Source organism: Dysidea avara, chromosome 8 (assembly GCF_963678975.1).
Source record: "Dysidea avara chromosome 8, odDysAvar1.4, whole genome shotgun sequence".
Classification (NCBI taxonomy): Eukaryota; Metazoa; Porifera; class Demospongiae; order Dictyoceratida; family Dysideidae; genus Dysidea; species Dysidea avara.
In genome coordinates, this window is record NC_089279.1 from 18,827,600 (window position 1) to 18,840,004 (window position 12,405).

A 12,405-nucleotide genomic window follows, 5' to 3' on the forward strand; every position below is an offset into this window, starting at 1 on the left:
CGTATATCTATCCCCATCTACTATCTTTCAATGATCACATAAAACAGGCAATATCATCAGCATCATTTCATACTTCCAACGACATCTACAACATCATACCAAAAAAGCTTTTTTTTCCAGAACAGTACAAAAATGGAACTCATTACCACAATTCCTAATCAAACTAGATCACTTTGACTATTAACATTTCAAATTACCGTACCAATGTGAGTGTATGATTTTCTTTCTTTCTTTTTGCTTTTTACTGAACATACCAGTATTGCTGACTGCTCAGTGTAAATAAATAAATAAATAAATACAGTAAATCATGCAATGCAATGCAATACATTTATAGGTCTGTCTTCAATAATTACCACTGTGTCTACCTATAGAAAAGAAGAAATGTGAGTAAAAATAAACCCCAAAGTTAGCACACAAAACAGCCAAGCTGTTAACAGAAAACAGCCAAGCTGTTAAAAAATCCACACAAATCCACACAAAACAGCCAAGCTGTTAAAAAATCACGCGGCTTAAAATCCTTGGGTGAAAAAAGTTGTGAGATCAAAGGTGGCAACCAAGAAATGGCTGCAATGATGTTAATACTAAAAAAATTAACTAGTATATATATTAAAAATTATAAATTTAAAAGTGACGTAGGAATCCAAGTGATAAAAAGCAGTGAAACAAGAGATGAACAATGGTAGCTATTACAGCATAGCTCGGTGGGAAATCCCTACTTTGGCATGGTATAGCAATTATTTTGTGTTCAATGCCAAAGTAGAGATTTCCCACCAAGCTATGCTGTAATAGCTACCATCGTTCATCTCTTGTTTCATTACTTTTTATCGTTTGCACTCCTACTTCACTTTTAAATTTATAATTTTTAATATACTAGTTTGTTTAGTTTTTTGTTAAGGCATACAGCTAGCTATCAACATGTGACTGTTCTATTAGGGTGACTGCTGTATTAAAGTACCTCGAGTCAGCATGCAAAGATGTATGCTTGCTCAAAAGGGGCGTGATTTCGATTGATTATTAGAGTATCTTGAGTCAGCCTTCCAACTTCAAGGTGTGTGGTCACTGAAATACAGCTAGCATAAAAGGGGTGTGTCATTTGGTGGTGGTTTCAATCGATAGATCAATAATGCATAGAATGAAGAATGGGCATGATCTTGTGACCTATCGTGAAAGCTATGTAGTACTGGTACCTCCATATAGTAGCCTCCGTCATAGATTATATCAGTAAGGAATACCCCCCCAAAACACCTTTGCTGTAGTAAAAAAAAGGTGCATCCAAGAAACTACAAGTATCTGTAACCCCATGTAAAAACAGATAAGCTGTGGAAAAACACTCCATGAAATTAATGGGTAACTGAAAGAGCTGATATCTAGAGCGGCCAAGAATCAATAATGTTACTACAACTGACTATGATTACCAAAGAATACCTTGGCTGTAAAACAGGAAAATAAAAGTAACTGGCAATAAAAACAGCTGATATTTGAAGTGGCCAAGAATAAAAGTTAAGTTGATACGACTTACTACAATTATTAATTTTCAACATCGAATCTCAATCATTCAACTGTGTTCTATACATTCACCCTTGCTACATCCTAAATTATTTCTTTGTAACTCTAATTGGCTGGTAATTTGGTTGCCTTGTTCAACAGTCAGTGTAAAGAAAAAAAGGTGGCCAAATTACCAGCCAATTAGAGTTACAAGGAATTAATTTAGGATGTAGCAAGGGTGAATGTATAGAACATAGTTAAATGATTAAGATTCAATGTTGTAAGTTAATAATTGTAATAATTTGTATCAACTTAACTTTTATTCTTGACCGCTTCAGATATCAACTGTTTTGGTTGCCAGTTACTTTTATTTGCCTGTTTTACAGCCAAGGTATTCTTTGGTAATCATAGTCAGTTGTAGTAACATTATTGATTCTTGGCCGCTCTAGATATCAGCTCTTTCAGTTACCCATTGATTTCATGGAGTGTTTTTCTACAGCTTAATATCTGTGTTTACATGGGGTTACAGATACTTGTAGTTTCTTGGACGCGCATTTTTTTACAGCAAAGGTGTTTGCTGTAAAAAAAAGGTGTGTTGAAGAAGCTAAAAATCTGTCATGTTTTATGTAAATGACAGATTTGGGGACCTGAAAAATCCATCACACCCTTGAGGCAATGCAAAATTTAGGGACGTCTGTATTACCTCAAGGGTGTGATGGATTTTTCAGGTCCCCAAATCACTCATTTACGTAAAACATGACAGATTTTTAGCTGTATTGTATCTAATGCCCACCTGTCGATTTTACAGGTACAGGGTACTTGGTCATAGCATGTAGTTCTCTCACTAGCTGTGCTACATGCGTAACTTGGCTAGAGCTCTAAACTTGGCAACTAAGATCAAGGTTCGGGGGTAAGTAGACAGAGGAATTTTATAATGTTATGTGTTTTCCTTAGTTCTCAATTGTCAAGTGTACGTGGACTGTAGACGTTGTGGATCTTCAGGTCATTCTGTGTATACTAAGAAATTTTTGTATTACCTCAAGGGTGTGATGAATTTTCAGATCCCCAAATCTGTCATCTGCATAAAAAGTGACAGATTTTTAGCTGCATTGTATTTAATGCCCGCCTGTTGATTTTACAGGTACAGGGTACTTGGTCATAGCATGCGGTTCTCTCAGTAGCAGTGGTACATACGTAACTTGGCAACTGAGATCAAGTTTCGGGGAGTAAGTTTATAGACAGAGGAATCATATAATGTTATGTGTGTTCTTTAGTTCTCAATTTTCAAGTGTACATGGACGATGAGATTCATCTGGCCTGGTAAGATCTTGGCTCAGTTGATTATAATCTTCTGAATTTCCAGGATGAGGCGTACAATTGTGATGGGACTAAACTAACTATCCCATTTTATTGTCAGAATTTTATTGTTAATGTCACAAACAATTAATATGATATATTTTGTTACATAACATGTGTATTAATTAAGTGACATGCATGATGAAAGCCACAATGGGAGTGACTACTTGCTGTTAGGATGGGTGATGCTATGTAACAAGCTGGTTTGAGCACCACCAGAACACACAAGTTATTTTAATGCACCATGTGTATAGTGTGGCAACAAGAATTATGCTTGGAACACCTTCTCTAGTGATGCTATGTTCTTGACGCTTTCACACTTGTTTATAAGATATCTGCCAATTATCAGTGCTTGCATGAAGCATGGCACTAAATGGAATTTAAAAGATTTCTGCTTAAAACACCTTTCCTAGGGAACTTATGATTCTACACGCTTTTAAAACTTTTTAATCAGACATTAGGGTTTGTGTCCACATCGTGTCTTCAAAAGTTATCATAGGGATTAGAAGTTTGATCAAAGAAAATGCGCGTATGAACAAACCAGGATTAGATAATTTCAGTGCCAGATGGAGCGTACAAACATGAATAAGTTGAATGATATAAGGTGATGCTAGGTGTAAAACAAGGTTGAGAAATAAAGCGAAATTTATCTAAATACGCATTTTAATATTAGTCGTAAGAAAACTACTACTATTACGTAAAAATTTTTATTATGTAATGCAATACAAACCTATTGAGAGATATTGCATAATCCAGGGCTAATATTGCAAAACCATCCATGCACATAAATAACACACAGTAGTGGTCACATGTCTTTTAATTGGGCATGCGCTTTGTAGTTTCATGACCATGCTACTCACTACCGTGAGTCTTGATATATGCCTCCATACAGTAGCATAGTCTAAGCACCTTAAATAATCTTATGCTGCTTAAAGAAAGTGTTGATACGGAAAATCAACGCCTCAATATGGTTTCGTTGGATGAAAAGAAATGTAGCATGATTGAAGATAAAAGAAAAGACAAGGAGCAGAGGGCACACACTCGTCAGAACCACAAAAGGCATACCCCACTGGTGAGTTTGTTGTTGTTGTAGTTGTGACATAAAATGGTGGCCGTGCACTGCTTTGTTTGGCCTCTAGGCTTGCGACTGGTCAGTCAGTCAGGCAGTCAATCTAAAATGCAAGTTTTTGGCAATTTTTTAATACAGTAACTGTATCTGGCCACCTGTAAGTGTTTTGTTGTACTTTATGTATTATATGTACTAGTACTATTCCATAAAGGTGATTTTAGTCTCTTAAGATATCTCTAAGATGATTTTTAAAGGTGGAATTTTGGGCGGCGCATGAAATTTTCACCTGGATTCCTACTTAAATGGTACGACTGTACCATTTGTTAATGGCTGTGTGCATTGTTAAAAATTGTTAGCATTAACATTATTGCAGCCATTTCTTGGCCATCACCTTTGATTTCGGTGAATAAATCCTGGGAATCAACATGTTCTCCTATTCATAGGGAGTTCAAAAATCTTTGTTTTGTCTTCATACACAGGTGGGTTTCTGAGTTACAGATGTTTGTTTATGTTGCAGCTATGAAAGAATTTACAACGGTGTTTCTTCAATGAATTCGCCTTCCTTCGTATATCGATGGTTTTCTAAAATTAGTTCACATATATATATTATATATATATATATATATATATTCTGTACTTGTAATTCCTATACTGGTTTCATCTTTTAAGCTAGTCTTTGTGGTTGTGTGTGACCAAGGCTATTGCACATTCACAATGTATAAGAGGTTCTCATTATAATTATACTAGTGACTCGTTCAATCAGATGCTTGCATAGGCTAAGATGCAGTGAAATACTAGCTATACTGTGTCTATACCTTACATTATTCTAGTACAGCATAAACAGGCTAACTTTGGAAATATACATAATTTGAAAATGCACGTACTGTGAGATACTGCATTGTGTCTATATCCTAAACAATAATCACCGTTTCAGTATCATACAGTACCGCAGTACAGTAGTACTGCATATTATGGACCATGAAGAACTGGGCTTTTCTAGTCAAAAATATTACCCTAAGATCAGCCTCAATTTCCCTTCATGACAACTTGATAGTATTGGTTACCCCAAAAATGTCTTATGATCAACCCCAAACCTTTCCAAAAAGGTTCTATGGATTTATTTGACAGAAATTTGTTCTGAATAACTGATGCCTTCAGTCAAGCATAACTCGATGATGGATATATAGTGAGGGGCTTGATTTCTTCATGGTTTTATGTTGCTTCATCCCGAGATGTGCCTTTTTGCCAGCCACAGTATGTACAATACATGTATCATGGACTTGCCTTTGTCTTCCTTTGTGTTCCAGTTCTTTTCACTGACAATGCAACAACACTATGCAGCTTCTCTGTGGCTGTGTTGGTATCTTGCACGTATTTTTCATAGTAACTGGATTGATTGCAGAGATGCTTCTCATACTGTTCTTCATTTGTAATGCTGTACAATGGACGGAAATAGGTGAAAACGCAGCATAATAACCACTGTTTAATCTCGAGTAGCTTTTCTTCCCAATCTTGAGTAGTTGGGGCTTGCGAATTGTCCATATTTTTGACTGGATTTATTGCAGAGGTGTTTTCCTTCTAGTGCTGTATAACAGAGTGAATATAGCTGATATCAAAGCATTATTGCTATTTCACTTTTGAGTCAGTAATTGATACCTGGGGTGTGCTTTCAGATGAAACATAACTCTGGCTCCATTCCTTCTTTTGATGCGGTATGTGTGGGTTCACCAGTCATAATAATGCTAAAAACAAGTTTAAAAATTGAGTATAAAGAAAAATTAGGAATTTTAAGTTTGATTAGGAATCATAGATATAAAAAGTAGGGAAACAAGGGAGATATACTAGTGGACACTTAATCCCTAATTTGGTCATGGATACAGGCTGAAGTAGGGATTGACAATGTCAACTAGTATACCTGCAGACCTCTCTTGTTTCCCTACTTTTATTTCTGTGATCCCTAATCGAACTTAAAATTCCAAATTCTTCGCTATATCATATAGTGAGCGCAAAACTTTGGCAGCATAAAACTTTGGCGAATAGGCATTGGCAAAAAAAACTTTGGCGAATAGTCTAAAATAGGAGATTGGCAAGGAAAATGATTGCAAATTCATTTTTGTTGTTGTAGAAATTTCCTGTATCAGCTGGAGGATATCGTTGTGATCAGGGAAGTAAATTTTCAGAAATCCTTTGTAAACTGGTGCACACTTAACATTATGGTTGGAATTTACTGAACACTCCTAGTCACTGTGTTTGTGGTGCCAATTTTTCTACTAATCATGCCATGATATGTCAGCATGGTGGCTTAACATTTGTGCGTCATAATGATTTGTGTGACATCACAGCTGAGTTACTGTCTAAGGTTTGTAATGACATTGCCATCGAGCCACCTCTTCAATCTCTCAGTGGAGAAGTGATTACTCCTCAGTCTGCCAACCAACAAGATGATGCCAGAGCCAATATACATGCTCATGGATTTGGGGGCAGCGGCAAAGTTCCTTTTTTGACATAAGGGTGTTTCATCCAAATGCACAGAGCTACTGCAGTGCTTCTATTCTATCTGTATATAGACATCATGAGCAACAGAAGAAAAGGGAGTATGGTGACCGTGTCCGTGAGGTGGAGTTGGCATCTTTCACCCCTTTACTTTTTTCAATAACTGGAGGTATGGGCAAGAAAGCAGTCACTTTTTATTGCCATTTATATGGCTGAATTGCTTTCCAAATGTAACATCATGACCTACAACAGTACTCTTGTGTGGCTTCATTGCTTGTTGTCTTTTTCTCTTTTAAGATATACAACTATGTACATACAGGAAAGCCGTTCCATCTCTTACAGATCATCTGATGCTTCCCCAGAACTGAGTTGACCTAGGGACTTTTAATTGTCCCTATTATTGTTGTATCAGTTGTGTCCAGCACACATGCCTTTTGTGCTGGGGGTGGTAGGCAAGGGCGTTCCATCTAGCCCGGGAAAAATAATAAGCGCACTGGAATAGGCTGTGATCTTTGTGACTGTTGTCCCATCGCCCGAAGGTTGTCTTTTTGTGTTGAAGCGATTGACACAATTGGTGAGTTTAACCTTACATGCATTTGTGTTGTAAAACTTAATTATAAAAGGCATAATTAGCGCATAACATGATAACATGTATTTTGTACAGTGGAATCTCTATCACGACAGTATAGCTAGACATTAGACCAGCGTAAAAAATTTACTGCTATATTTGGAGGCTGCCCGGAGATGACTTTGTAGCGTATGTATATCTCAGTATCTTGATAATTAATCCTTCACTAATAGTACAGTGATAACTGGTCATTCTCTAATTGTAGGGACAAAACTTTCTGACCTAGTTTATTAAGGAGGTGGCTGCATTTTGCAGCCATAAACAATTAGTAAGAAGCATCTACAATGCAGCTGTTCTAACTTCTACCTGGCCATAGAGATGGGTTTAGTGTGTGACAGCGTGTGAGACAATGAGTGCTGGCAGCAATGGGGCAACCAATCTGTTAGAGTTCCAAAAACACTGCTCTGATGTAGGTTATAGGATCACAGATGGGACATTTCCGAGATGGGTGTTAGCCCAAGGTGTAAGAAGTTTCACTTTTGGTCCTTATAAGCTCCTGATGAAGAAAGCGATGGAAGTCATTATCCATAGGATGTATTTTTCAGAATATCCATTTCAGTTCAAGCATAAGACAAAAACACAGCATTCTAGTGGTTTAGTGGTGACCACAACACTGCCTGAATAAACTGTGGTGAGTTTTTAGACTACCAGAAGTCCTAGAATACCTTCAACACATGAAATTCCAAATATCTAATGCCTGACTTTCATCCACAGTGGACCTGCCTTGGTGGCCACTTGTACAGAAGACTTGTACAGAAGGCTGCCTCTCTAAGAAGGCCAACTTTTAAATTCTCCTGTGAGACATCCATATGGTTAAATCAGTGCCTTGCTAAAGCAGCTACCTGCCTATTAAGCCAAGAAATTTTGGCCCAAAAGTAACCATCTTACTGCGCCTACTTATCTGAGGTATATATGCAGGTATATATGACAACCATATCAGTATACTGCCTAGCAGTGACACATCATACGTATTTATGTCACAATACGTTACATTATCATCTATCTAAATACAATACCCGAATGTGTCATTTTGTATACAGAGCAATCTGTCACAAGGTTGGCCATGAAGTGACCTGAGTGAAGCTTCAGTGTATATTGTTAACCATTAATATTGTTCACCATTGTTAACTGTACGTACTTATATATGGTATGCATTTATACTATTTGTAACTTTTCCTCTTCAGGTTTATTGATGGGCATTATGTAGTATTGTTGACTTAATGTGGTGATTTGCAATGCTAAAACGGTACATAGCATTTCTTGTATGCACATTATAATGCATCCACACATCTTAAAATATACTTGAAGGGGCCAGCAACAAAAGGAGACAAGTACCATTTAAAAGATTAGGTGACCACGTAATAGGAATTTTGGGATTTTTGTAATATTTGCTAAAAGTTATATTGAGGCTGTCATGAACTTTTAAACTCTGTAGTTTACTTAGTGACAATATTATTCACATGGTTAAACCAAGCCCTTCTAATTTTTAGAAAATGGAAAATCTAAAATGGCACATGTCTCCTTTTTTCCACTGACCCCTTCAACTATATTCTCCTATATAAATTCTCAGTTTCACTGTGCCGCTGCATAAGTGAGTTGAGTCTGGATCATCCAGGACATTTGGGTTGCATTTTACCTGGCCAAGTGGATCTCATCCTCTGACAGAAGGTACACGATCAGATTATGTGAATAAATTATAGTGGAGCTTGTCTATTGCAACCTTCACTCAATAAACAGGTAGCAGTGTATAAATTCTCAATTTGGAATTGGCTTTTTGAGAGAGGTTGCTTTCTATACTGGTGGCCATTAAAACAGGTTTCCTTGATTGTACTGATGGAGTGTATGTACTAGATATGCAACAATATCCTCCACTTAGTGTCATTTGATAGTGATGCAATGGAAATTATGTATCATTGTAGTTAAATACTGTTGCAATTCTAGTACATATTTATAACAAGAATGTGTGTTAACTGTTTAGACATACTGGAGCCACACCCACTCATCTAGATTCTACAAATGGAGTCATACCTACTTGTTGTCAGTGCACTTACTCCCACTGCTTATCTGTGTTTGGATGAATATGTTGTCGTGTGAGACCTGCTACCATGGTGGGCCACTGGAGAAATGGAGACATTATTTTCATAGCAGTAATATCACAGTCATTATATTATACAATTCTTACTTTTATTACTGTGAAAACTGTTAGGTATTCATGTTTCTTCTGTATGTTGTAACTACATGTGTACCCATATAATTTTGTGTAGGAGTGCTATAAAATGCATGGTGACAATTCTAAATAATTGGTGGTTTTCCTTTTAGGCTAGCTACATGCACTAATTAAATACACATACATCTTGTTTCAACAAATGATAACCACAGTTGTGCTCTGTGTCATTCTTTAAATTCTTTAAGCCATGCTCTAAGAAAGCAAATCAGGTGGGGGCGACTAAATTCAAATTTCAAACTAGCCATTCTCAAACGATGGCATAGTTTTTGCACACTTCTTTATTGCTACATACACTGATTAACTACACCTGCTATTCACAGCCCAATAACCAGTGACCAAAGTTGTGCCCTGCATCATTTTTTAAATTCTTAAGCAATGCCCTTAGAGAGAAAATTACATGGGAAAAATTTCAAACTAGCCATTCTCAAAAACATATGTAACAATCTCAAAGGAACTTTTAGAACAGTTTAAAGACACATTTCCCTACTTGCCAAGCGAGTATTGCAAAAAACAACAATATGGGTTTTGTATATGGCCTCTAGGCCGACTGAGGATGACTGAAACTTCATTTGGTACTGAAATTATGACTGTAGAGTAATGATGTATGGCAAAATCGATTATGTGAATCTTGAGGCAATTGAGAGAATATGGAAGCAATACCAGGGCAATCAATGTTTGGAATACACAAAGGAATGCAAGGAATACACTTGTGGTTGCATCTAACCGCATGTTAAAAAAGTAAAAATAAATGAAACCTTCCCTTTGATGTCAGCAATCTCAATCTCAATCTCAAAATAGTCAAAGTGGTTTGCTAATCACTGCTTGTGTGGCAGTTACTAGTAACATGATGAGGTTAACTCTAGAGTTCCAGAGGGATAGTGTAAATGGCAGGTGAGTTACAGGCAAGCTAAATTTGACAACATTTGTTCCTGTAAAATCCTCACATGTAGTGTTCATGTCATTTATTGTCTGTGCTGCATGTTTTTGTTTTACTGGACACTCAACTCACTACCTGAGTCTTGTTAAAATTATTGACTCCAAAAGGAACTTAATAATATAAGTCTGCAGGAAGCACCTACTGGTTAGAGTTCACTACATACAGATAATATGGCATCTTTTTATGCAACATGATCTTTCCAAGTCAAATTGCAACCAAAAATTAGCCCCATGCAAATATTTTTGAGTGTCCGTAGCTTTCAAAGTAATGTTGCTGAAAGATTAGGGATCATAAATAAAAATGTAGTGAAACAAGGGAGGTTGCCTACACCTGCAGATATAGGCAACCTACCTTGTTTGGGCCACTATATCGTCAGGTGTAGGTAACCTCCCTTGTTTTACTACCTTGTATTTTTCTGATCCCAAATTGAGCTTAATTTTCCATGCGCTTGACATTGTTCTCAAAAAACATTGCCTGAAGGTACCAGTCATAGTTGTATTACTATTGACATTGTTCTCTATAATACCAAGGCATGGAAAGAAAACCATGGTGATAGATCAGGACACAGTTAGCAACAAATGTTTGAAAATATTTTGTATTTCAGACAGTAGTGATATAAAAATAATGATTGCTAAACTTTCAACAAATACAATATGTTAAAGCCTTGATTTCTTAGCTATCTATGTAATAAGATAAACAAACCTCAAACTCCTGCAGGCCAGTTTAGGCATTGCAAATTTTAAAATTATTTGTACTGTTACTGTTGCAAAATTGATGAAATGAACACCACTGTAGCCATTTTGACCACCAACCATATCCCATCTTTTCAAATAGCTATATTGCATATGAATTTTTGTTAGCTCCATTCTTTTATAAAGATTACATAAATGATTGCCTAATTCAAAAATAGCACATAGCAGTGGCCATGCATGTACTGCATGTACATTCATTATTGTTGTAACTAGCACCTTGGACTTGTAGCTCACCAGTGTGAGTCTCAATTGTACAAATGCAGGTGAAATTATAATAACTTACGAATGTCATCATCAAGTATTAGTACTCTGAATGTAGATGAATCATATTGAGCACAGGTAGGTAGTGAGTCCTTCAATATTATCAAATGAAAATATTCTGCAATAGATTCATATATAGTATCATTGGTTATAGAAATACTAAAAGAGGCATTGGTAGATCCAGCTGGAAATATGACATTATATGGTCCAGAACTGAAATCCACACCTTCTACATAATTATGTGTGACACTTAACATGGGTAATATCCTTTAAGCTAACTTACCAGTTGCAGTAGTAATACTGGTATAACTGGTGTCATTACTTACTCCAACTTGCACAGTGATATCCAATGGTAATGGCTTGCTAAGAAGCAACTCAAATAATACTGTACTATTGCTCTCGTAAATAAATAAAGAATTGTATTGGAATGTAACACTGACAACATGACAATTGCTACAACCATTGGCTATTGCTTGAATAAGATCTAGAGAAAAGTTACTGTATGGTGTCCATATCTTGATGTGAGTACAAAGTCCTCCAATTCCAAAAAGATAAGTAGTTCCAATATATAGATAGTGATCATAATAATCATATTTACATGAATACAACGCACGATCACGAGGACTCTGACTAGTATGTACAATCCTATCACCAATCTGTGAATATATTGAACAATTACATGCATGATAACTTTTTACAGAGCTTAAGTGTGTGAGCTATAATACAGTACCACTAATATATTTATTTTTTTATCATAACTGCAGTACCAGTTAGCAGTGGTGGAGGAAGTTTTGATGTGAGGGTGATAACCAGAGTATAGGTTCTTTATACAGCAGCAGAGGTGCAGCTTTCCAAGTCCTTTTAGGAACATGTTTTTATCAAGTGCTTGCATGGACTGTACAATATACAAGTGTACAGGAAAATAGAAACTATACAATTGAGTAGAGATCATAGCAATGAATAAGAGAGGTCATTTCTACTGTAGCTACAGCTATATAGCCTGTCAATAGTGTGTGGCTATGACTAAAGTATATGGTCCACTTGTATAGCTGCAAGTATATATGACCTCCCCACTTGTTTTTCATTGCTTTTTATTTTACTACTCAATGTAAAATTATTTTCTTTATATTTGTTTTCTAATGACTAGTGAACCAATGCAATGCAATACACATAAAAGGTCTGGGAAGAATGACACTG

The 12,405-nt window shown here is 36.3% G+C and overlaps 1 protein-coding gene across 3 annotated transcripts in view; it reads right to left on the reverse strand.

Annotated features, from left to right (window-relative positions):
• Window positions 1-12,405, reverse strand: part of LOC136263250 (FRAS1-related extracellular matrix protein 3-like) — a 51,529-nt gene that overhangs the window by 15,831 nt on the left and 23,293 nt on the right. For all 3 annotated transcript variants that reach the window (XM_066057756.1, XM_066057758.1, XM_066057757.1), the window contains 2 exons: window positions 11,492-11,864; window positions 11,231-11,437 (listed from right to left, as the gene is read on the reverse strand). In XM_066057756.1, coding sequence (XP_065913828.1) covers window positions 11,231-11,437; window positions 11,492-11,864 — 580 coding nt within the window. The remainder of the gene's footprint in view (window positions 1-11,230; window positions 11,438-11,491; window positions 11,865-12,405) is intronic.